Source organism: Eschscholzia californica, unplaced genomic scaffold (genome assembly GCF_041429995.1).
Source record: "Eschscholzia californica isolate CP2 unplaced genomic scaffold, dmEscCali1.0.p SCAF_3, whole genome shotgun sequence".
Classification (NCBI taxonomy): Eukaryota; Viridiplantae; Streptophyta; class Magnoliopsida; order Ranunculales; family Papaveraceae; genus Eschscholzia; species Eschscholzia californica.
The window spans coordinates 50,154,102-50,176,397 of NW_028238420.1; the positions used below are offsets into that span (position 1 = coordinate 50,154,102).

A 22,296-nucleotide genomic window follows, 5' to 3' on the forward strand; every position below is an offset into this window, starting at 1 on the left:
GTGTTTGCAACACTCTGCTTTGCAAACGTGTTTGCAACACTCTGCTTTGCAAACGTGTTTGTATAATGTAAATGACAAACACGTGTTTGCATAATGTAAACTGCAAACATGATTTGCAACTTATATTGACTATTTTTTCAGATTGAACTTTTGGAGGTCAACAACAATGACAGTGCCAACTGACCACCCATCTCTCTTAGCACAAAGATTAAACATGATAGGTCAATATCTACAACCACATCTCTCGGTCTTCTTTTTATGAAGCAAAATAAAGATTTATTCTTGGCTTAACTCCTTATTCAAAAGTAACAATGGTGGACTAGAAAAAATTAAGCAAACTAACTACCAAAAGAGCAAATCCAGACTCAAATAAGTCATAGTACATATAAATAGAAAGCCATTATAATAGATTGATGTTTTATACGAGCTTAATAAGTGTAACCCTTGACAAACATTCCTTTCTTAGCCTTTTCATTTTCGCCCTCGGCGGAGTACCTACCAAAAGTTGAGCAAGGGAATTGGCTTTGGCCCGAATAAGGAGAGACGTCTGAGCTGCTTCAACATTCTCTGGTTTTCCCTGCAATGTCTTCAGCACTGAGTTTTGTAGGGCTCGTGCATATGAGAAGGATACGTGCCATGGGTTTGGGCTCTGGTTCATTGCATTTAGGTTTAAAGTTGCTTCGGGTTCGGACTGTCCTCCCGAAAGGAACATGATTCCAGGAACTGAAGGAGGCACTCTTGTCTTGAGCAATGTCAAAGTGTTCTTGGCTATGGTCTCTGGGCTGGCCTTGTTCTTGTACTCAGCTCCTGGGGTTACCATACTGGGCTAGAGCAGTATGCCTTCAAATACAACATTGTTTTGTGCCAAGTATAAGAATACCTCTGCCCACACTTGCTCTGCTACCTCAAGGGTCCTCTCTATTGGGTGATCCCCATTGAGAAGAATCTCAGGTTCAACTATTGGCACAAGACCATTATCCTGCATCATAAATTAGAAGAACTGGAATTGTTAACTACAATCTTGAATAACCCTACTTCAACCATCAAAATCGTAAGTCAAATGTGAAATTTAATTTGTTTCCACGATCAAGTACCAACAGGCGAACACTTTAATCGACGAAATTAGATAATCTCGTACTTGTCTAATCTTTAGAATTAAAGGCAAGCATTCAAATGTAACATACCTGAACAATGGCAGCATAACGTGCAAGTCCCCACGCGGCTTCACTAACCGCCAGAGCGGAAGGACCATAGGGATACTGGCAACTACTGTCCTCCTGCAAAAAGATTAATAGCCGACCACAAACACATTAATCTGACTTGCTTGAAAGTGAAAAACATAAATGATTCACCAAACTTCAAAATTTAGATATGTGAAAATAGCAGATGAAACACCATAGTTATAATATAGAAATCTCTATGTATCTTTTTTTATTGGCTCGGCAAAAGTGTGACTCGTGAAAACATAAAAAACAAAATAGTAATATACAGGTATTTTCAAGTCAAATTTATGAGACGAGTAACATGCATAAAACGTTTAAGCATAAGAAGCACAAAATCAATGGTGAGATTAACCATTTTGCAAAACGAGCTCCTTGCTTGTGGTATCCAGCACATCGAGCATTAGAACCTACAAAAATCATCTCTTGCCATTAGTAAATTGCAAAAATCAGCAATCAACAATTGCATAATCTAGGATACTAGAACATGAAAATAGTAAAAATTCACATAAAGGCCCTAGAAACAATTAAAGAAACACTTAAAACGTACTTAGAAATGAAATTAAAGAGGGGGCAAAACGAAATCTGACAGCTTGAATTGAAAACCTAATTTTACTAACCACAAAGCGAAACTAGTAAATGCATTGTGCAAACTACTTAGGCATCAAAATATAACAGTAATTACTTAACACTATCATGCATTTTGAAGTTCAAAATTCATGTTTCAGGTAAAAAGTTATTGAAATGAAACCCTAAACTCTAATAACTCACCTTTGATTACGTATGATTTGTTGCGTTGCCAGCTCTCGGTGATTAAACCAAACGACTAATCTTAGCACACCAAACCCAGAATCAAAATAAAAAAGTAAAAGAAAATTTCAATATCAAAACGCATACTTGTTCGCGCAGTACAACATCATTAGCAGCAGTTTCAATTGCATAGTCATGTTGACCATGAAACCCTAAATACTCCACTGGAAGGAGTAGTGAAAACATCTAAGGAAGATGAATTGGAAAAATCTGATTAACCGTGACCATTATTAGGTTTTAGGGCTTCCGGAATCGAATTCCTTTCGTCAATTGAAGTGGCTTCAATTCTCTGCTTCTTCTGCTCCTCTTTCGTGTTCTTCATTAGAGCTTTCTCTCTCCCTCTAGGGTTTCCATCGAACTAGAGAGAGGAAAAAAATAAAAAGGGCAGTTTTGGAATATAGAAAGAATTGTTTTAAAATTTTGACCTGAATAATAATTAATCAAATTATTTTAAACTCAATTTGCTATTAACCCTAATAATTTGATAACTAATGATTAATTGAAAAATGTGTTGGCTTTTTCTATTATATTGATATTTTTTTAAACTCAAACAGTCATTTTCTCTTTATGATATTATTATTATTATAGGTTATCTGTACCTTAAAGTTACGTGAGATTTTTCATAATTTAATGGATATGAAAGATAAATTTAAAACTGCTTAAAAGTCATTAGTAAATTGACGAAGATAATAAAATACCAAAAACAACCACCCGAAGATTCGTTAAAATTAAATAATGTTAACTAATAACTAATTACAAATATTAGGTAAAAATTAAACTGTTTGGATTGATTTTGTAAGTTAAGTAAGAGATAATGTAAACAAATACATGGGTGAAAGCAAGAAGATATATTACCAGAAATAGTCACCTGAAGATTCGTTTAAAAAAATACAGGGGTGACATGGGTGAAAGCAAGAGATAATGTAAAAAAATATCAGAAACAATTTCAAAAGAAGGGAAACCCCTCCGCGGGAATAGAGGGGAGGGTGGAGAGAGAAGAGGAGGGAGAGGGAGACATGAAAGAGAAGAGCGACGAAAGAGAAAATATAGAGAGAAGGGAGGCGGAGAAGATGAGAGATTGGGGAAGAAGACGAAGTTAAAAAAAAATGAAGTCTGCTGCAAAAAATTGTGGGTCAACAACTTTCTTATGTAGAAGAAGGTGAGGTGGAAATTGTTGAGGTGAGGTGGACAGAGATAAAAAAGAAATTAAATTACAGAAATGTCATGAGAGTTAGAATTAGGAGGTTAGAAAAAGTTTAAGGCCTAATAGAAAGTCCGAGAATCAAATCGAACTGTCAGACACTAAGAGCATCTCCAATGGGACACTCAATCTCTAACACTTAGAGTGCCACACATGACTTTTTGGAGTTTTTTTTAATAAAAAACAATCTCCAAATGGAACGCTTTGTTAGACACTCTAATATGAGGTGGACACATTTATTATAGTGTGTCTAGAGAGAGAAACTCTAAAATGAGAGTGTCTACTTGAGACTCTCCAAGTGTTCCTTTATAATTCCAACCAATAGAAAACCTTACTTTTCAACTACTTTTTATCTATTGGATTGAAGAGGGACATGTTTATTAAGTATAGAGACTTTAGAGATCTCCATTGGAGACCAACAAAAATCAGAGTGCTTATATATTGACATTTAGGAAAGAGAATCTTTATATGACACTTGACAACTAGATTTTTAGAGTGTTTGTTAGAGTGTCTCATTGAAGATGCTCTGATAGGAGCCAGAATGGTGAGTTGATCACAAATTAGGAGTCAAAACATAATTGACCCATATAATAATATAGTAACTAAGATATCATTAGATTAGTGGTTAACTTTTTCCCTAACAAATACAAGTAGGAAAATACATAAACACAAATACACAATCCTAACTGAAATATGGGCCAAGTGATCCACATTAGTCGTCACTAAAGTCACTTTCTTTGCTTGTTCATTTCATTTCTCTTTTTTGGTTTAACAGTTGCTTCATTTCCATTTCAACCAAAAAAAAAAGTTGCTTCATGTCTATTTGATCCCAAATTGTGGCATACTTTCATCCTTATCTATTTGAAAGCAAAACCAATAACATGTATGCAAATAAAAAACTCATGTGAAATACTAAATGGGTTAATTCATTTTGGCTTCTTAAAATTGACCAATTTTATCAAAATTACCCCCTTATGATGATCGACTTTCAAAATAGATCATTTTTCTAGTCAACTTTAGCAGTTACGTTTCTCTTCTGTAATATTGGTTGTGCATCTTTTCTTTCTTATTCGTCGTTAAAAAAGGACCTTAACAAACGGTTGCCCGACTATCTGTGAACGGCTCCATCAAAATTTTTTCTTCTTCTTCCTCCCTTCTCAGACAAACGACCACCACCATCAGAGCTTTCTCTCTATTCTTTACCTCACTCTCTTCTTCCCCTATCTCTTTATCTTCTTCCCCCTTTCTCACACCTCTTCTCTCTCATATATTTTTCTAAATGTCGTATCTCTCTTTTATTCTTTATCGAGTCACTGCATTGTTTCGGAGAAAGAGAGTTTCTCCTTTGCTGCATCCTCACAAATGCCAACTGAATATAAGATTTAGGAGGGCATCCTAGATGATGGTTCGCCTTGGCTTAAAATCTTTAAAAGAGGGGAAATAGACTTTGGGAAAAAAAGAAGAAGAGTGAAAAAAAATACAGGGAAGGAGAGATAGACAATTTCGATAGTGTGTCTGGAAGATGAGAGAGGCAAATGAAGTAAATTATTGACAGCAGATGACAGGTCGTCTGGCAGGAACTTTCTCTGACGGAGAAGAAAAAGAAAAAAAATAGGGAAGACAACACTTCAAAAAGAAGAGTAAAAAAGAAAAGAAAAAAAAATCAACTATTAAATTTGACAAACTAAATAATTCAAAATAATGAAAGAGGGTCATTGTTAGGGAGCAACTTCGTGAGTTGGTAATTTTTGAGGTCGAAAACAAAATTAGATAGCCCAAAGGCCCCAAACTAAAGTTACTTTTTGGAGGCAAAGCTGGGATTTTCTCGTTTTTTTTGTGTATAAAACACGAACATGGGTTTTCTTATCTTCTCTCTCTCCCTCTCTAGACGTCAAGTTAAAACTGATTCATGGAGAGTTCAAAAGATCTGAAGAACCTTTTCACCTTCGTCTTCACAATTTGTCTCAACTGTGTTCCGTCAGATTCCGTCCAATAAACAACAATTTCCGGCGGCATTTTCAGGTAGTTGTTATCATCTCTTCTTTATAATCTTTATAGTTTTTTCCTCCACCACAAATTTCCGATAGCAACTAGCTTTCTTATTCATCTCTGTTTTCACTTCCAGAAATAAAAACTGAATTTTGATCCTACTTTCTTTTTAGCTAAAATTAGAGATTCTTTTATGATTTCCTTTTCTGAAGTTTTATGGTTTTGGAAAGGATAACTTGAAAAAAAAAAGAGAATATACTGATGGAATCCATGTAAAAACTGAAAGAAAGGAAGGACTGACGAGATCATCATCCACATTAGTTTTGCTCTTATACACAATTTGTGGGATTCAATTACAGATAGAATGGGGCATTTTTCGTATCTGTTCAACGGACTGACGAGATCATTATCTCTAAAGAAAGGAAGGAGTTGTTCGAGCGAAATCGAGAAAGACGTTTCTGAAGTGACGGCTAAACAAGCTAAGAAGAACGATTTTGTTCTCCGTTCCAATGGTGTTGTTAACGCAGACGGGTCGAAAAATCTTGCATCTGTTTTCTCTAAGAGAGGAAACAAAGGAGTGAATCAAGACTGCTCCATCGTGTGGAAGGTATTATCTTTTTTCGTTTGTATTCTTGTTTGTTTTAATGAGTACTAATCTAATCGAAGTATTTCTATAATTGGGGAAACAAATATTGAATTTGTAATGAAGCAAATTCTTACCTGAATGTAGTTTATGATTTATAGGAATTTGGGTGCCAAGAAGATATGATTTTCTGTGGGGTGTTTGACGGGCATGGGCCGTGGGGGCATTACGTATCAAGACAAGTAAGAGACTCCATGCCATCGTATTTGCTCTATAATTGGCAAGAGGCTCTTGCGATAGCTTCCACTGATCCAGATTCAAAATCCTTGGGGTTGAATCAGAAGATTCATCACTTTGATATATGGAAACAAGCCTATTTAAAGACTTGTGCTACCATCGATAAGGAGCTTGAGCGACATCGGAAGATTGATAGCTTCAACAGTGGTACAACTGCTTTGTCAATCGTCAAACAAGTAATTTTCTCCTTTTTCTTTTCCGCTGTCTGTTTAGTTTTGTAATCGGTTTTCGTGCAATAGTGATCGATGGTCTTACTCTCTTCTTACCAAATAAGCCTTTTTTCCCCAATACTTTTTGTTTTAGGGTGAAATCATGATTATCGCAAATGTTGGTGACTCCCGTGCTGTGTTGGGTACCATGTCTGATGATGGTGAATTGGTTCCTGTTCAGTTAACTATCGACTTCAAGCCAAGTTTACCTCGTAATCTCTCGTTCTCCCTTGCCCTTCCACTCCCTTGTACATATTGTGTACCGATTACTTTCCATGTTTTTATCGCCTTTATGTTTTATCTTATTAATTACAATTGTTTTTTTTACTGCAGAAGAGACTGAGCGAATAATGCACTGCAACGGCCGTGTATTCTGTTTAGAAGATGAACCAGGGGTTCATAGGGTGTGGCTACCAGATGTAGAAGCTCCTGGACTGGCGATGTCAAGAGCCTTTGGGGACTACTGCATTAAGAACTATGGGGTTATATCTGTGCCTGAAGTCACACAAAGGAATATAACAAGTAAAGACCAGTTTGTCATCCTCGCTACGGATGGGGTATGTATCCTATACCTGTTCCTTTCGAAGCTTTATACCTACACGAACTACCTCATCTAAACATTACATCTTAGTTAAGGATGGAGATTTGATAACTGAAACCCTTATGCTCCTTGAAACAGTTCCACTTACATACACAAGTAAATAGTGTGTTCTCAACAAAAAAAAAAAAGTAAATAGTGTGCCACGATGGGCTGTGGCGGCCGGAAATGGCCCGTCTAGACAGACACGTGAAGCGGCACAGGCCTGTTGCACCCTAGGCCGAGTAAATATGCAACTGGAAAAAAGAGTACTAGTAAAGTAATTAGAATTCTCCTTGTCTTGTGCATCAGGTATGGGATGTGATTTCGAATGAAGAAGCAGTTGAGATTGTTTCTTCAACACCAGACAGAGGAAGAGCTGGGAAAAGACTAGTGGAATGTGCAGTAAAAGCATGGAAACGCAAGAGAAGAGATTATGCAACCGACGACATTTCAGCTATTTGCCTCTTCTTTCACAATTCACCTGTCTATTAGAAGTTCGACCCCACTTAGTTACCGAAGTGACTAAAATAAGGGATGAGGTACTTAACCCATTGTTTGATTTCGATATATCCGCCCCCTCGCTTCTATTTATGTATATATGTGAGTCTCACTTTGGTTGAGCGGTACCATGTCTCTGAGCTATTAGAGAGACAAGCAGGTCATTTTATTGTTTTTAGAATGTATATGTATTTATGAATGAAGTATAGCTTGAATTGCAAATACCCAAAACAAAAGTGATCGCATATTTCTTGTGCATTTTTTCTCTTTTGGAAAATTGAATTCTTGGGCCAGTTTTAGGCCCTCTGATTTTATGGGCTATTATTGGGCTCTGTTACTCATTTTATGGGCTTACACCCTCAGCGGCGGCGAGGAATTGAGTGACAAAAGATCATTATCATGTTGAAGGAGATTTCTGTAATTCGCCACGACCAATGAGTGGGCTTAGGGTTTAACTTAGGGTTTTATGTCTCTATAAATGTTGAAGGATTTCAGGATACTTCAATATCTGCAGATTGTTCTTCTCTTGTTTTTTAGATTTTTTTTTTCTTGTTTAATAATTTTTAGTTATAGTCGAGTTTTAAGATCTTTAAATGAAGTTAAGAAATGGGGTGAAGAGGTTTCTCAGTGATGTCAAAAATTGATGACGAGTCTGATAATCCATTCAAAACCTTGATGAGAATGAGGCATTTGTCTGAGAGGAACCCTAACCCCCAATTCTTCTTTTTATTTTTATTTTTTTTTTTTGGATTTAATTTTACAATATTTGCTGGTAATTAAAGTTTTATTTTTCAATTTTATACTCAAAATTAGTATTTTTTTTAGTAAATTGGTGGTGGCTAAACCACTTTTCATCTTGGTCTAATTCAATTGAAATTCAAATTGAAATCTGAAGATGGCCTAATAGCTGAATTTTGGAAGGGTAATTTCTCTATATGAAATTGGATAATTTTAGGGTTTTCATCCTTGCAAAAAATCAGCCTCTGAATCATACTTCAAAATTATCTCTTTCTTAGTGAGAAGCAGATTTATTAGCAAGCTTTTTTGTTTCTAACTAATTTGTTATACAGATAGGATGAGCTTAGAGACAGTAAGGAAAAAAAAATGAAAAGAAAGCCATGAGAAAATTTTGTGTGCAAAAATTTAATTTAATTTTTTCTTCCTTCAAACCTAATGTTAGTCAAATATTTAACTTTTGGGTGCAAAAATTTAGTTTAATTTTTTTAAAATCTTGGTTGTGCATTCGTCCGAACCAATTTGAGGGATTTAGTCGGTTGCTAGATGATTCAATCCCAACAAATCCCAAAGGGTTCTTAAAGTGGGTTGTTGAGGAGGAAGGTGAAGAGGAAGTGGTGAAGGCCGGTTTGGATTGGAATGATTTGTGTTTGGATACTTAACCCTACACAAATCTTTGTGACATTTTGTTTTTTTTTTATATCCTTAGTTAACAATAACAACAAAAGTAAAAACTCCGGGAAACATAGATTATAACTAACGAGAAGAAAGCCGAGGAGAAGAGGAAAGTAAAGGGTTGAACTTCTTCCAATTTCAAGGGTTATATATCATAACCTTAATCTAAACTACCACTATCGTCTTACTCTAAACATTTAATGGTTCATATTTTTTATGGAGCGAGTATAATGGACGGGTAAACGGACAACCTAAATGGACGGACTCGCATGGTACACCTGTTAGGCCCTCTTGTTCGCACCCGTCCACTAAATATAAATCGGTCTGGCGGGTTTTGATCGGCTCGATCATCGGGAGTCCACTGACGCTTCAGGGCGAATGTGGGGCGGGTATCGGGCCACTGGCCAAAATCCCACCACTAGGCCTAACCATCTTTTAGTCCAATTTACACATTTAATATCCTCTTGATCCTGGACTATGTTAGTCAATCTACCTTTCTACCTTGAAGAGTACAAGAGGTGGGGGTGAGGGCATGGACTCAATCTTGAATGATTTTGATACAAAAGGATTATTTTTGGCAGTGACATTGTTTTTTGACTGGATAAAAGGGTATTAGATGGCCATTGTTGGAATAAAGATTCCTGAAAATACAACAATATCATCAACTCAAAGTTCCAATTGCAAATTAATGTTGTATGTTTCATTCATTCTTTTGTAGATGCTTGCTTTGTTCATAGATGGACAGCCCTAGAAGCATTTTGTCCCTTTCACTCACAAAACCTGCATTTTACTTGCCATATCTTTTCTTCCCGTCGAGAGGACCTTGTCGCCCGTTCTTGTGAAGAGGTGGGTAGGCCACATTCTTTCGAGCCTGCGATGGTGCAGCTAGTGTCGGAATTGAAGAACTCTTATGCATCGCACTGGTCACATAAAAATTAAACTCCATAAGTGAAAAAGAATATATGAAGTTGTTTGACTAAAAAATAAGCAACTGTTAAACGTGTGAAAATAGTCCCACATAGGAGAATGATCTGCTAACCAATAATAAAATATCTGAAGTTGTTTGACTAAAAAATAAGCAACTGTTAAACGTGTGAAAATAGTCCCACATAGGAGAATGATCTAGTAACCAATAATAAAATATCTCGATCATTTTCTCATTGCGATATGGTTTTGAATTGGATGATCGCAAACTTAACAAAACGAAGAGAAGTCTAGTCTAGTCGTCCACTTGAATTTCATGCCAACACTTTTGTTGGTTGTATCATAGTTGCTCTATCTATTCATGTTAGACAAACCCAACTTGTGATTGCAAGAACAAAGAGAAAAGAATGTTTGTACCAATGAAGAAATTTTACCTTTGATCTTGGGTTCGTGTTGCTTTCGGACTAGGTTTCCTCAACTTTGATCCAAGGCTAGTAGGCACACTGCTAACTTTAGGAAGAAGACTCCCTTGCCAATGCAAATCTTGTTCAGAAGAATCACTTGTTATGGCAGAATCAAACCCATCTGAATCATATGTAGAATTCGTTTCAAATTGTGGTTTTTGTTCATTGTTGTGGTTCTTTTTCGTTCCTTTAACTCCATTGTTTTGCTTCTGCTGTATTTTCGAATTATGTCTTTGGTAGAAAAGCTCTGGCAACTTTCGGTTTTCTACGTCCCCATTCTCTCGAGGGGAATTGGTTCCATTTACCATGTCTTGTTTGTTTACTATGACTTTCTCAATCCAACCTTTAGTACTTAAGTCTTTCTCATCCATCTTACTGTCATCGACTATATCTACATTGCCTAAATGCTCTACTTGTTGTTTCTTACGCGTAATTGGCCCACCTTTTACGATATCGGAATACAAAGGTAATGACCCGCTAGGTTTCGTTAGAGTTGGAGGGGGTACTTCAGGGCTAGAGGATAAAGATGTAATTGAACTGGATGACATCGAACGTGGTATATTAACTGATTCGCCCCCTTCTTTTCTTGCTAAAGCAGCCTTCAGACTAGCAATCTAAAACAAGAACCTTTAAATGAGAACGAAAAGAACAGCAAGATACTTCATTTACCGACTAAAAAAAGAAGAAGTAAGAACCTGTTCTTTGAGCTCTCTGACATCAGAACTTCCTGTGTTTGATTTTGCAGCCCCGAGTTCGACAGTAGCGACCCGCTCCGCAAATGTGAGTGTGCTAAGTGTTTCTCCGACGGCATCCAATTCAGGACTTATATGGACAAACATGAGTGTCTTGGCGTGCCCACCTTTACATGATTTAGCGCCCATAAACTGAATCAGATTATAAATACGAAAAAATAGGAATTGTAAGTACAAGAACTTAGTTAGCTCTTACCAAGTGAATCTTGGAGAAGCTGAGTAAGTTTGCTGTTCCTATATGGAACATGTGAGTTCTTTTGAGCAAGGGAAGCAATCACATCTCCTAGTGCGGAAAGCGATTTATTGATATGTACTGCTTCCTTTAATCGATCTCCTGTTACCTCGGACTTATTTACTCTCTCACTTCCTGCTAGGTCTACCAAATGCATGCACCCGCGAAGAACAGCTCCTGATGTTAAGTCTTTTCCTTGAACATGAACTGTTAGACAACTGCAAAAGCATTTCAGATAAAAACACCGACTAGTTATTGGGCATTCCATCATCGTGAAATAGAGAAGAATAGCTATTCTAGAGGAAACATTTGGGTCGGTTTAGCTATTCTAGAGGAATCATTTGGATCGGTTTGTTCTTGGTAGTTCTGCTACCGAAAGGAAAAAAGAGAGGAACTAGTTTTCGTCTCTTCATATACAGAATCTGAAGGTTGGGGTGGTGCAACCAGGACAGTTGCACATATGGGTTTAGTTTACAAGCCTAAAGGAGTATAGGCGTACCTGTGAGAGCGACTGCTTCTGTCATTAAGGGCGGTTGTGCAAACTGCCCGATTCTTCTGCCCGACATCCATGAGTTCAATAACATCAGATGTAGATGTAACAGGTACAAGGTTCGCGTCTGGGACATTGAGCCCATGAGAACTATTGTGAATTTCTAATGTGTTTATCGGTTAAGAAAAATCTAGAAATAAGAAACTACGTTAAGTAAAAGAGAAACACGAGATATAGAGTATGAAGGATATTTTTTGTTAAGACCGTCAGAAGCAAGAAGATCTCTAACTTGCTCGTTATAAATTTCCATCATTTGAACGGAAACTTCGTATTGAAAAGTTCCCTTTCTTTGTTCTGATATATTAAATAAGTCATTCAATGCCCTGAAATTTACTCCTTGGGTTTCCTCTGTGAGCTCTGGTGGTCCTGTCTGAATAACCGAATACCATGAACTCGGTTATGATTCATGTAACATCCAGAAGTGATTATAGTTCAAGCAGTGGGATTTAACATCACTTACCATTGTGTGAGTTTTCCCTGATCCTGTTTGACCATATGCGAATATACAAACGTTGAAACCATCTAGAACCGATCGGATCAACGGTCGTGTATCCAAAAAGACCTCCTCTACAATTGGAAAATGACTAATGAGTCTTCATGAGTGGTACTAACAAGTAGGAAATACTAGAGAAACAAAAAAAAAATTGGAGATGTCGAAAACCTTGTGTTGCAGATGGACCAAAAACTTTGTTGAAGCTAAAAGATTTACGTCCTTCCTTTCCATACTTAGAAGGGGTGATGATCTCAATACTTCCTTCGTCTATGTGATCCACGATACTTGAACGACTAGGTCTTCCCGGTAAGAAGGGTCTCACTCGGCAGTAGACCCTAATGCTTCCTAATTAGGTATAGGAAAAGATGCAAATAAATTTAGAAGTACAACTTCACCAGACTTATTAGAAGGATATTGTGGCGAGGCAACTCAAAGTTTACCTTTAAGGTCTTGAACTTGATTGTATAACTTCCGGTTCTCGTCTAAAACTTTACGGTATCGGGAAGCAGCATGAGTTAGAACACTCAAGTGGTTACCTGTTAAGGAATCATAGATGAACTCATAAGATAACCAAAACTCTATTTATTTAAAGAAGCATAGAAAGGATTTGCATAGTTATTTTCGAGCTCTTACCAAGATCTTGGAACTCCTCGTGGTATTTTGTTTGAATAGATTGCATACCAACTTTTGTAGTTTGAAGAGTGTGTCTCAGTTCCTACAAAAACATAGAGTTTAGCAAGACGATATTTGTCCAAAGGACATCCAATAGAATTTACGACTTTGCTTGCTTCAAACCTGAATATCTCGTTGGTGTTGATCAAGAAGTTGTTGTTGCTTTAAAAGCCTAGGTTTTGATTCCTCAATAAGCTTTTGTCTTAACTGCTCTTCTATTTTTCGGTTCAAGGACTCTTCCGCTTCCTTCTTCACCTCTGCAGTATCTTCTTCATCTTCATCTTTCTTTATCTCCGTTGTATGAACTTCCTCGTCTTGCTTTATCACAGTGTTATGTACTTGTTCTTGTTGCTTGATTTCTATAGTATACACTTCTTCTTCTTCTATCTCCGGCTCATTCTCGTTCTCTTCTTCTTTTTTCTCCATTGTACTCTCGTTTTCTTCTTCTTTCATCCCCGAATCATTTGCGTTTTCTTCTTTCATCTCCGTATCATTTGCATTGTCTTCTTCCTCATTCAACTTTGAATCAACAAAGGGATGTGTCAGAAAACCAAAAGAAGCTGGTAAACATCAAATGCTTGTATATAACCGTACCGTTGATTCACCAGAGACGGTTCCGGGAAGAGGTTTGTTGTCATCGGATACAGCCAGACTCACTGATTCTGTTTTAATCTGCCAAATAATGACAGTAATCAAACACATTACGACATTAATGGTATCTTATTCTACATGAGAGGACAAAGCTAAACCCATATAGGACCACGAATAGTTCGATAATGGATAAAGAAAGCTTACCAACTGCTGGTGGCTAGCGAGACGACGTTCAACCTCCTCCATAACCTTACTTAGCATGGATTCCATAAGCTGCAAGTATCAGAACAACACAGTACTATCTCAACATCAAGGAAAGTAGTACCCAGACGGCGAAAACTTATAGAAAGACACGCCTTTCACATGGGTTCTGCAAAGTAGATCTACTAGGCCAACAAGTGAGCTTTTGGATGACTCAAATCATGAATCAAAACACCTTTAAGAGTTTCGAAATCCTCACCAATGGAACTTCTTCAGGCTTCTTGTCAGACAACACAGCGCGAAGAAGCACATTCAACGATTGAGCAGGCTGTATATTAGAATTTGACAAAGTTCGTTCGATCAGTCATTTTTTGCATATAGGTATGACTAGTATATAGTCTTTCACCACTAGAGTTATAGCTTACCAACCATTTCAGTTGGGTCGTCCTGAAGATCGTCAATGTCTGAATCATCTGAATCATCCAAAGACTTCTCAGACTGGCTCCTTGATATGGAACTCGTAGAAAGTTCAGAGTTTCTTCTTACTACACTATTCCCAGGACTGCTAGATTTCGAAGTCCCACCATATTTCCACAAACTAATATTCCCACCTCCTTGTTTCCATTCACAATAGGACTTCAGTGCCAGAACACATTTCACTATCTTTTTAGATTTCCCTCCCTGAAAAGTTCAAGCAAGGTAACAAATTCAAATTGTTTCATACTGACCCATATTAGCAAAGTTGGCAAAAACTCGAAAAATTCGAAACTCACCTGTTCAAAATCAGAAGGGTCAAAGGTAGGAATGCCCATCTCCTGCAAGGCATGGAGGAAATTCCTCACATTCTCAAAGTTGTTTGGTAAAGCCGTGCCATCAAGACAGACAGATGGTTTCTCCACAACCTTAAACAGTTATAGCACGCGCATAAGCACAAAATAGAAGAAAAAACAATGTCTTCTTTCCTAAACAAAATTCGAATATTGGTATTAGAAGGCATTTTCTTATAATGTGTGTGTGTATATAGTCCTACCTTTGGTACAGATCCAGGAAGAAGTTTATTAAGAGCACTACAAAGAATAATTCCGCTTCTTAAACCAAGTCTAAATTCTTCTTCTGAAGGCTCTTCTGGTAAATCTTTAGATAGAACAAATCCAACCTTCTTTCTTAGCCATGCTGCAGCTTCATACCTCCTCAAAGCTACAAAAAAAAGTGGCCCATTTCCATTATTCCAAGCTCTTATCAAATTTCAGATACATATCCCACCATTAATAGCTAGTTATATATAAGAGTACTCAAACATTTAACTTGTTATAAACAATGTTCATATTATGAAACTATATGCAATTTCTTATCAATAACTTATATATGGGTGTGGGTGCATTATGCTAAGTTTGTGGTCATCCAACAAAAAACCAATTGGCTATGAGTGGAGAAGAGCTAGACATTATATTTTGGTTACTAGATCACCCTTCTCCTATGTGGGACTAATCTCACACGTCCCTCACGTGTGACATTCTTTGAACCTAACACGTGTTTTTTTTTTCAACTGGCGTGGAGCACGTGTGCCTTTCAAAGCTATCATGTGTGGGCCTAGTATTGATATCATGTTAAGTTAGTGGTCATCCAACTCAAAACTAATTTGCTATGAGTGGAGACTGGAGAGGATCTAGACATTATATTATTTATTACTAGATCATCATTCTCCCACGTGGGATTATTCTCGCACATTAGACATTTGTAACGCCCGAAGCTTTAGCGGTTAGCGATATTGTCCCTGTTTTTGACACCCAGAGCTACTGAGTGGGGGGTTTTATTCATGGCGAAGGAGAACCCACCCAGAAGGCCTCGCTACTTACTAAGCTTAATTACGAACATAACCCACACCGAGAGAGATAGGAACCAATTCTCAGAAACATTTAACACAATAAAGAATACCATCCTGGAAAGAAGAAAGATGGGTAAAAAAGGGGATGGGATTGTACCTGCTTCCTCTGCTTTTGGGGTATTGATATTTCTAACACGAGTTCCATTTTGTTGAAGAACATCTGCCACAACAGTTGCCACAGAAAATGGAAGAACAGATTCTTTCGACATTTGACAAAACCAAATACACAAATCTTCTTCACAAAGAAATCAAATAAATTGTTTAACCATTAAAGCTCCAATATGGGTTCAATCTAATTGATCAAATTTTTGAGTTAATTGATCAAATTTTTGATAATATTGGAAGTTGAAAGGTCATATGAATAGGAAGGGGAGAAGATGGTGGGGGAGAGAGAGAAGAAAAGAAAAGAAAGTGGGAAGAGTTGTTGGGGGGGTGAAGTTATTAGAGTCCCCTGTTTTTCCGATATGAAAGCTCTGTTTCTTCTCTGTCCATTCTAATGGATGTTTCTCTCTCTACAAAATGACCAATCATTCGACTTTACAAGAAAAACGGTTTCTATTTTTATGATCGTATGTGAACAAAAGTTATTTTTATCATTCTCTCTATTAGTATACGTTTTCTTCCCATTTTCTATTTATATACATAAAAATAATATTTTATTAAGACAAGATCAAATAGATCTTATAGTATCCAAACACATGATTTGGGGTCTAGTGAGATGTTGATTTCCTTCCATTATGGTTGTCTAACACCTATTTCACACTTCTAGTTTAGTAGATTGAAATCTCACATATAAGTGAAAATTTGATGATGGTTGGACTAAATTTGGATAATGTTTAGGCAAAAGATTATGGTTCTAAGATAAAGTATTTTTGGTGACTATAATTGTTAATGCAACATATGTACACGTGTCTAATTCTAAGATATCATATAAAAAATGCAGAAAAATAACAACTTCTTCAATACACATTAGCGATAGTTGTGGTGTATATTTAGTAGATTGTCTAAGTGAATGTTAACAACGACGCATGAGTATAGTTGAAGCTAGTACTCGTTAGCAAATTTTCAACACTCCAATCTCCTACTATTTGTTTTTCGTAGCACAAAGTTGCCAAAATAACAACATTATCTGTGTGTATTGCCTCAAATCCGCGGCATCTGGTATTTTAATGATGAAGTCGTTATCCATAATTAGATTATGTTTTTTTTCTTGTCATTTTGTCATGAACTCCAACTATAGATACGTACGATTTGCTTTACGATATTTTAAATCCTCAAATATACGTAACAGTCCTGATGTGCTTTCTGAAGGGGCTTTAAAGCCCATATTATTTAACTTTAAGTACATCTTCGACTAAATTATTTTAAATAAATCTCGGGACCCCAACTGCTTCTACCAAAATTCGATCAGACAAGTTTGATATTGCAAATAGCACTTGCAAAGGAAAGTTTTTGCAAGGGTAATTTGGTAATAAGCAATTGATTCCGTGTTGTGTATAAAAACCAGTAGCAGAAAATTGGTTAGAAAGCTTACCAAATCTCGCGAATTAAACGTTTTTTTGGGGGTTATTCTTTTCTTCCTCAATCTTGCCATCAGCAGGTACTTTCTCTCTCTCTCATCACTCACTTGTTTCATCGAATCTTACGGCCTGTTTGGATGTCATTCATTTATCAGAAATTATGCCTTTTTTTATTTTTTATTTTGCCCCTAAAATGATGAACAAATTAAACCAATAAAATTCAATTCTTGTGATTTAGTAGTGACAAATTGTTCATTTCAAGATTTTGAGAATTGGGGTTTATTTAGTTATCCTTAAGTAATTTCCTTTTCTGATTTCAAAATCCAACGATTAAAAAAGTGCTTTTCTTTGCTGATAAAAATCTAGGGTTTCAATTTTGGGGCTAAAATTGAATCAAGGAAGTCACCCAATTGTTTGTTTTAGATTGTTAAAGTTGATTCATAGTTTACTCTTTCGATCAAAGAAGAAAGGTTGTTCCTTTATTAATTTTGATTGATCTAGGGTTTTGTTTGTTTCATAGGTAAGAGATGGCTAGAGGGGGTAAAATTATATTAAATCGAAATAAGAACAGAAAGGTTTCTTATAAGGATAAAGGTTCTGATGATTCAGATGATGATGATTATGTATTGGAAGAAGATGAAGAATCTAAGGGTTCAGAGGAATTTTGTGCTTCTGCTGATGACAAGACATCAGAAGAGGGTTCTGATTTTAGGGCAGTAGGTAATAGTCCTGATTTTGAAGATGAAGTGGAAAAGAAAAAAGTTGGTAGATTAAGGGGTTCGAAATCCAAGGAGGATTCTTCGGGTACGAAAAGAACTAGAGTTAAGAGAACTAGTGTTTCAGATACTGAAGAAGAATATCATGTTGATGATGATGATGATGATGATTATGTTGGTGATGATGATTATGTCGATAATGATGATAATGGTGACGAGGAGAATGAAGTGGAAAAACGAAAGGTCGTAAGATCGAGAGGTTTGAAATCAAAAGAGAAATCTGTGGATACGAAAGGAACTAGAGTTAGAGGAACAAGTAAGAGAACTAGTGTTTCAGATGATGAAGAGGAGTATTGTTTTGACGATGATGATGACGAACCGGAGAAAGTGGGAAAGCAAAAGGTTTTGAGGTCAAGAGGTTCGAGGTCGAAAGAGAACTCTCTGAATATAAGAAAAACAAGGCTTAGACAGTCAAATAAGACAGCTAATGTTTCGGATGAGGAAGAAGAGTATCGTTTTGATGATGATACTGATGGTGAACAGGAAGAAGTGGAAAAACCAATGATTGTGAGGTCAAGAAGTTCGAGATCAGATGAGAATCCTGTGGATAGAAAAGGAGCTAGTGTTAGTCAGAGAAGAAAGAGAAGTAGAGTTTCAGATGACGAGGAAGAGTATTGTCTCGACGAGGATGATGATGATGACGATGATGATGAAGAGGACGAGGAATTTGCACCAGATGGGGTTGATTCGTTGGATGAGGAAGAATTTGAGGTCAAGAAGAAGATTAACAAAGTAACAAAGCATTTGTCTCGTAAAAAAACATCTCGGAAGAGTCGAAAAAGGAAGAGCAAGTCTAAGGTTTCAAAGAAGCCTCTGAAAAGAGAGAGGGGCATACTAGGGGTTAGGAAGGCAACAGATAGTTGCGATGAGGACTTTGTAGATACTGTTAGTGTTGTAAGGGAGAAAAGAAGGATTGAATCCAGGAAGAAAAACAAGAGAATTGTGACAGATTGGGATTCGGATTCCGCCTGCTCTGAGCCGTCTAATTTAGAGTATACTATCTCGGAGGAAGAGAAGGAGTCTCTGAAAGAAGCCATAAAGTTCTGTGGTAACCTGAAAGCATCTTTGAGGAATTCATCTCCACCAAAGAGATTGCATCTGGAGAGAGCTTCTAAGTCTCGACAACAAAGACCGATAGAAGGAAAAGGGAAAGCGACTATCAATGATTTACAGAATGATACAGGGAAGCAAGTGTGTGGAATTTGCTTATCCGAAGAAGGAAATGGAGTAATCCGGGGAACATTAAACTGTTGCAGTCACTATTTCTGTTTTGCATGCATTATGGAGTGGTCTAAAGTTGAGTCACGATGCCCACTTTGCAAACAAAGGTTTGAGAGAATCACTAGGTCCCCACGGTCGGATGTCGGAATTGATTTAAGGAACTCGGTGATTCAGGTGCCAATGCGTGATCAGGTAACTTCTTTCCCTTTCCATCTTTTGTGGGTTGTCGTTAATTTATCATGTCTGAAAGAAAATGTACTTGGTTTATGAAAGTCCCATCCGTTACGCCAGAAATTACAACATGAACATAGATCAAGTAGGAAAATGTTTCAGGAACATGAGCTGTTTATTTATGAATAGTGATGCTTATACCTGGTTTAATACGAGTTTGGATGTTTCTTAAAGGTTTACAGGCCCTCCGAAGAAGAAGTAAGAGGCTATTTCGATCCATATGAAAATGTTATTTGTATGGAATGCCATCAAGGTGGAGATGATAACCTTATGTTGTTGTGTGATATCTGTGATTCGCCTGCACATACATATTGTGTTGGTCTAGATAGAGAAGTACCCGTAGGTAATTGGTATTGCGAAGGTTGCATGATGACTGAAGGTAGTTCTTCAAATTCACAATTTAGAGATCCGGTAGCTGTTCATGAAGGTAGTGGCATGTCCACCCAAAGAATCAGTTCTGAAGATCTTGTTCCACCTTCTCAGTATTCACCGCTCTCTATACCACAACCCTTGTTTACTCATGGGTTCGGGAGTCTGAATTTCCCAAGATATCCTACTCGAGATGTTCATAATGTCTCACCTTCTGGAACAGGGGTATCAACTCTCTTGGGAAGACGTAGGATTCATCGTCAGGTGCACGATCGGGTTTCTAGCTATAGAGAGACCCAGGTCTCTGAAACGGTTCCTGGACCAGCCTCTATCTCTCATATCGATTTGAATGTCAACTTTGTACCAGAACAGTGTGAAGAAGAAGAAACAATTGCCCGAAATGCAGGAACTTCATTAAGTAACGTTTTCAGTACATCGATTGATGACTCTGTAGAAGATACTCAAGATAGACAACCCCTTTCAGAGAGATTAAGTCATCTGAGACAGGTGGTAAGCCGGGAGACAATTGAAAGGACTAACACGTTATCAGGGTCTGAGCAATTCAACCAGTGTGGAATCAAGTCAGACGATTGTATTTCTCCCCATACATATAGAGATAACAACTGTTTTCACGGAGAAAGTGCAAAATAACACGAACACTCGATATTCTTTGTCGATACAAAACTTAGGTATGTTCTAACTGCACTCTTTTTGTTTTGTGAATTTGATGTACTCGGGGCGTTTTCTTTTCATGCCATATCACAGATCTTCTGTTTGCTAGTCAAAAGAACTTCAGGAAGTTTCTGAAACATGAAAATGTACTCTTGGTATGTTCCAACTTCATCAAACCGTGGGGATATAACAGTGTTTTTTAATTTTATAGAACCACAAGCATGCTTTCAAGGATATTGTCAATTCTTCACCAATATGACTGAACCAGCTGACTCAGGGTCCATTGACCTGTCACGACGAAAGATGGTCGGACAATGAATCTGTCGAATGGTTGCTGTTTATCTGGTCTCAATTCTTCTTAGGAGCTCTGGTGAGAATGGATTCTTCTTCATCTTGGGACTCTTACTTGTTTTTTTTTCTTCTACAGAAATGATATGCAAAAAACTCTGAATACTTGTAGCAGAAAGAACAGTTCTTACCAGTGTTCCATCAGTTTGGTAGTGTACTATTGGGGGGAAATAATTCATGATACTCTATTTGAATTCTTGGATATGAATACATTCTAATACGTTTCTATTTCTTTCGATGTTAGCCATGTCATTTGGTTTTGTGCGTTCGGTTTCTTTTGCTTTTCTTTTTCCCTCTTACGAAAAGATACGAACACTTATTCTCTTTTGCTTTCTCTTTGGGTTTGATGATATATAGAGAAGCACCGTGTTTATATCAATATTGTTCTTTATTCTTTTCGAAAAATAACTTAAATTGCTATTATAAGCAACTTGATTCAAGAAAAATAAGTAATAGATAGATCAAATGATCTTAAATGACATAGAAGAGGTTATTTTGGATAGTGAAGAATCTTACTTCTCTCCAATTATAATTGCCAATTCGTTTAGCAAATGTGATTGAATCTCAAAAAACACATCTAATATAGTTTCTTGCAACTATGATATCCTTAAATAGGAATTTGTTGGTAATGTTAATGTGTTAAGTTTATAATCTTTTGTATACAGAGTCTACTCATGTGATGCTTCGGCCAACCCATAACAACTAAAGTTTTTTTTCTTAAACTATTATTTACTTTTTTTTTTTTGTTGAGAAAACTATTATTTACTTTTTTTTTTTTTGTTGAAATAAGCCATTCATTAAGATATCATAACGTTATTACAATATTTATCTATTAAAATACAAGGAATATTAAGCCACTTCTTATTTCTATTCTTCTTTCTTGCCCATTTGGCTAGCTTGTCTGCATGGTAATTGAGCGCTCGTTTGGTGTGTTTGAATAGGACTTTCTCGAAGATTCTTTTGATTTCACGCGCTTTCTTGATATGAATCAGAGATTGCCAGTGAACTGAATTCTTCTTATTGTTGAGATGATTGATAATGTTGATGTTGTCACTTTCTATGATGATAGTCTTTAGATCTTGTTCTTTCGCCCATTCTAGACCGTATAGTATTGCCATAGCTTCGCTTTCTTCACTGTTTCTAGCCCTCAATGTTTTAACTTGCGCCTCGATAAATTTAGATTCAGAGTTATGAGCAATTAAGCTGATTCCCACATTGGATGTTATATTAATAAAAGATGCATCAACGTTAATTTTTATAGATTGAGCGGGTGGTGGTTGCCATTTTTCTGTAGTTTTTTGATTCTTTTCTTTCGAGATTTTGATTTTCCTAGGAAACGATTCGATCATTTTGATAATTATGTTTAGGTCATTAACCTCATGTTGAAAACAGTGGTCGCATCTAACTTTCCATAGTATCCATAAAATTATCGCGAAGTGGATATCTTCACTGGTATAACATAGATCTGAGTTCTTTTCCCATGAAAAGATCCAGTCCGTAATTGAAGTGATGTTTTCCGATATAATATTAAAGTGGAACCATATGTTTTTAGCAATAACACAGTGTAAAAGAGCATGCTCTATGGTTTCTATGTTTGT

At 36.8% G+C, this 22,296-nt stretch overlaps 3 protein-coding genes, 1 non-coding gene and 1 pseudogene across 8 annotated transcripts; 3 read left to right on the forward strand and 2 right to left on the reverse strand.

The window, feature by feature from the left end:
- Window positions 1–285: 285 nt before the first annotated feature.
- LOC147551387 (fructose-bisphosphate aldolase 3, chloroplastic-like) lies at window positions 286–2,400 on the reverse strand (annotated as a pseudogene). The gene is made up of 5 exons (XR_015237872.1): window positions 2,118–2,400; window positions 1,992–2,025; window positions 1,576–1,630; window positions 1,185–1,277; window positions 286–979 (listed from the first exon to the last, which is right to left on the reverse strand). The product of XR_015237872.1 is annotated as a fructose-bisphosphate aldolase 3, chloroplastic-like (transcript).
- A 2,500-nt stretch (window positions 2,401–4,900) lies between these two features.
- Window positions 4,901–7,623, forward strand: LOC147551388 (putative protein phosphatase 2C 73). Of its 2 annotated transcripts, none has more exons than XM_086671625.1 (6): window positions 4,901–5,253; window positions 5,580–5,827; window positions 5,965–6,276; window positions 6,404–6,521; window positions 6,643–6,866; window positions 7,199–7,623. In XM_086671625.1, the coding sequence occupies exons 2-6, from the start codon at window positions 5,585–5,587 to the stop codon at window positions 7,379–7,381; spliced, it is 1,080 nt and encodes a 359-aa protein (XP_086527751.1). In that variant the 5' UTR covers window positions 4,901–5,253; window positions 5,580–5,584; the 3' UTR covers window positions 7,382–7,623. The 2 variants fall into 2 exon arrangements, with proteins under 2 accessions (XP_086527751.1, XP_086527752.1); XM_086671626.1 differs by having other exon boundaries at window positions 5,108–5,439; window positions 5,525–5,827.
- A 386-nt stretch (window positions 7,624–8,009) lies between these two features.
- On the forward strand, window positions 8,010–8,090 carry LOC147551389 (small nucleolar RNA SNOR75). The gene has a single exon (XR_015239093.1). It is a non-coding gene; the product is annotated as a small nucleolar RNA SNOR75 (small nucleolar RNA).
- A 1,185-nt stretch (window positions 8,091–9,275) lies between these two features.
- On the reverse strand, window positions 9,276–16,140 carry LOC147551390 (kinesin-like protein KIN-14G). Of its 2 annotated transcripts, none has more exons than XM_086668986.1 (18): window positions 15,659–16,140; window positions 14,707–14,873; window positions 14,450–14,578; window positions 14,106–14,357; window positions 13,936–14,004; window positions 13,680–13,748; window positions 13,479–13,556; window positions 13,008–13,403; window positions 12,846–12,927; window positions 12,653–12,748; window positions 12,381–12,557; window positions 12,180–12,286; window positions 11,909–12,089; window positions 11,669–11,825; window positions 11,134–11,387; window positions 10,881–11,044; window positions 10,156–10,799; window positions 9,276–9,717 (listed from the first exon to the last, which is right to left on the reverse strand). In XM_086668986.1, exons 1-18 carry the CDS (start codon window positions 15,768–15,770, stop codon window positions 9,585–9,587), a joined length of 3,267 nt encoding a protein of 1,088 aa, XP_086525112.1. In that variant the 5' UTR covers window positions 15,771–16,140; the 3' UTR covers window positions 9,276–9,584. The 2 variants fall into 2 exon arrangements, with proteins under 2 accessions (XP_086525112.1, XP_086525113.1); XM_086668987.1 differs by having other exon boundaries at window positions 11,669–11,827; window positions 11,911–12,089; window positions 14,102–14,357; window positions 15,659–15,972.
- Window positions 16,141–16,868: 728 nt separating this feature from the next.
- Window positions 16,869–20,930, forward strand: LOC147551391 (uncharacterized). Of its 2 annotated transcripts, none has more exons than XM_086671627.1 (4): window positions 16,869–17,161; window positions 17,602–19,270; window positions 19,484–20,367; window positions 20,562–20,930. In XM_086671627.1, exons 2-3 carry the CDS (start codon window positions 17,609–17,611, stop codon window positions 20,327–20,329), a joined length of 2,508 nt encoding a protein of 835 aa, XP_086527753.1. In that variant the 5' UTR covers window positions 16,869–17,161; window positions 17,602–17,608; the 3' UTR covers window positions 20,330–20,367; window positions 20,562–20,930. The 2 variants fall into 2 exon arrangements, with proteins under 2 accessions (XP_086527753.1, XP_086527754.1); XM_086671628.1 differs by having other exon boundaries at window positions 17,086–17,161; window positions 17,583–19,270.
- The last annotated feature ends 1,366 nt before the right edge of the window (window positions 20,931–22,296 follow it).

Excerpts from the sequence above, each read along its gene's own strand:
- LOC147551391 (XM_086671627.1), top strand. The coding sequence starts at position 17,609 with ATGGCTAGAGGGGGTAAAATTATATTAAATCGAAATAAGAACAGAAAG. Across the intron at positions 19,271-19,483 it reads AGGTGCCAATGCGTGATCAG|GTTTACAGGCCCTCCGAAGA; the intron begins GTAACTTCTTTC and ends TGTTTCTTAAAG.
- LOC147551390 (XM_086668986.1), bottom strand. The coding sequence starts at position 15,770 with ATGTCGAAAGAATCTGTTCTTCCATTTTCTGTGGCAACTGTTGTGGCA. Across the intron at positions 12,928-13,007 it reads AACACCAACGAGATATTCAG|GAACTGAGACACACTCTTCA; the intron begins GTTTGAAGCAAG and ends ATGTTTTTGTAG. Across the intron at positions 12,090-12,179 it reads CAGGGAAAACTCACACAATG|ACAGGACCACCAGAGCTCAC; the intron begins GTAAGTGATGTT and ends TCGGTTATTCAG.
- LOC147551388 (XM_086671626.1), top strand. Across the intron at positions 5,828-5,964 it reads ACTGCTCCATCGTGTGGAAG|GAATTTGGGTGCCAAGAAGA; the intron begins GTATTATCTTTT and ends TATGATTTATAG. Across the intron at positions 6,522-6,642 it reads CTTCAAGCCAAGTTTACCTC|AAGAGACTGAGCGAATAATG; the intron begins GTAATCTCTCGT and ends TTTTTACTGCAG.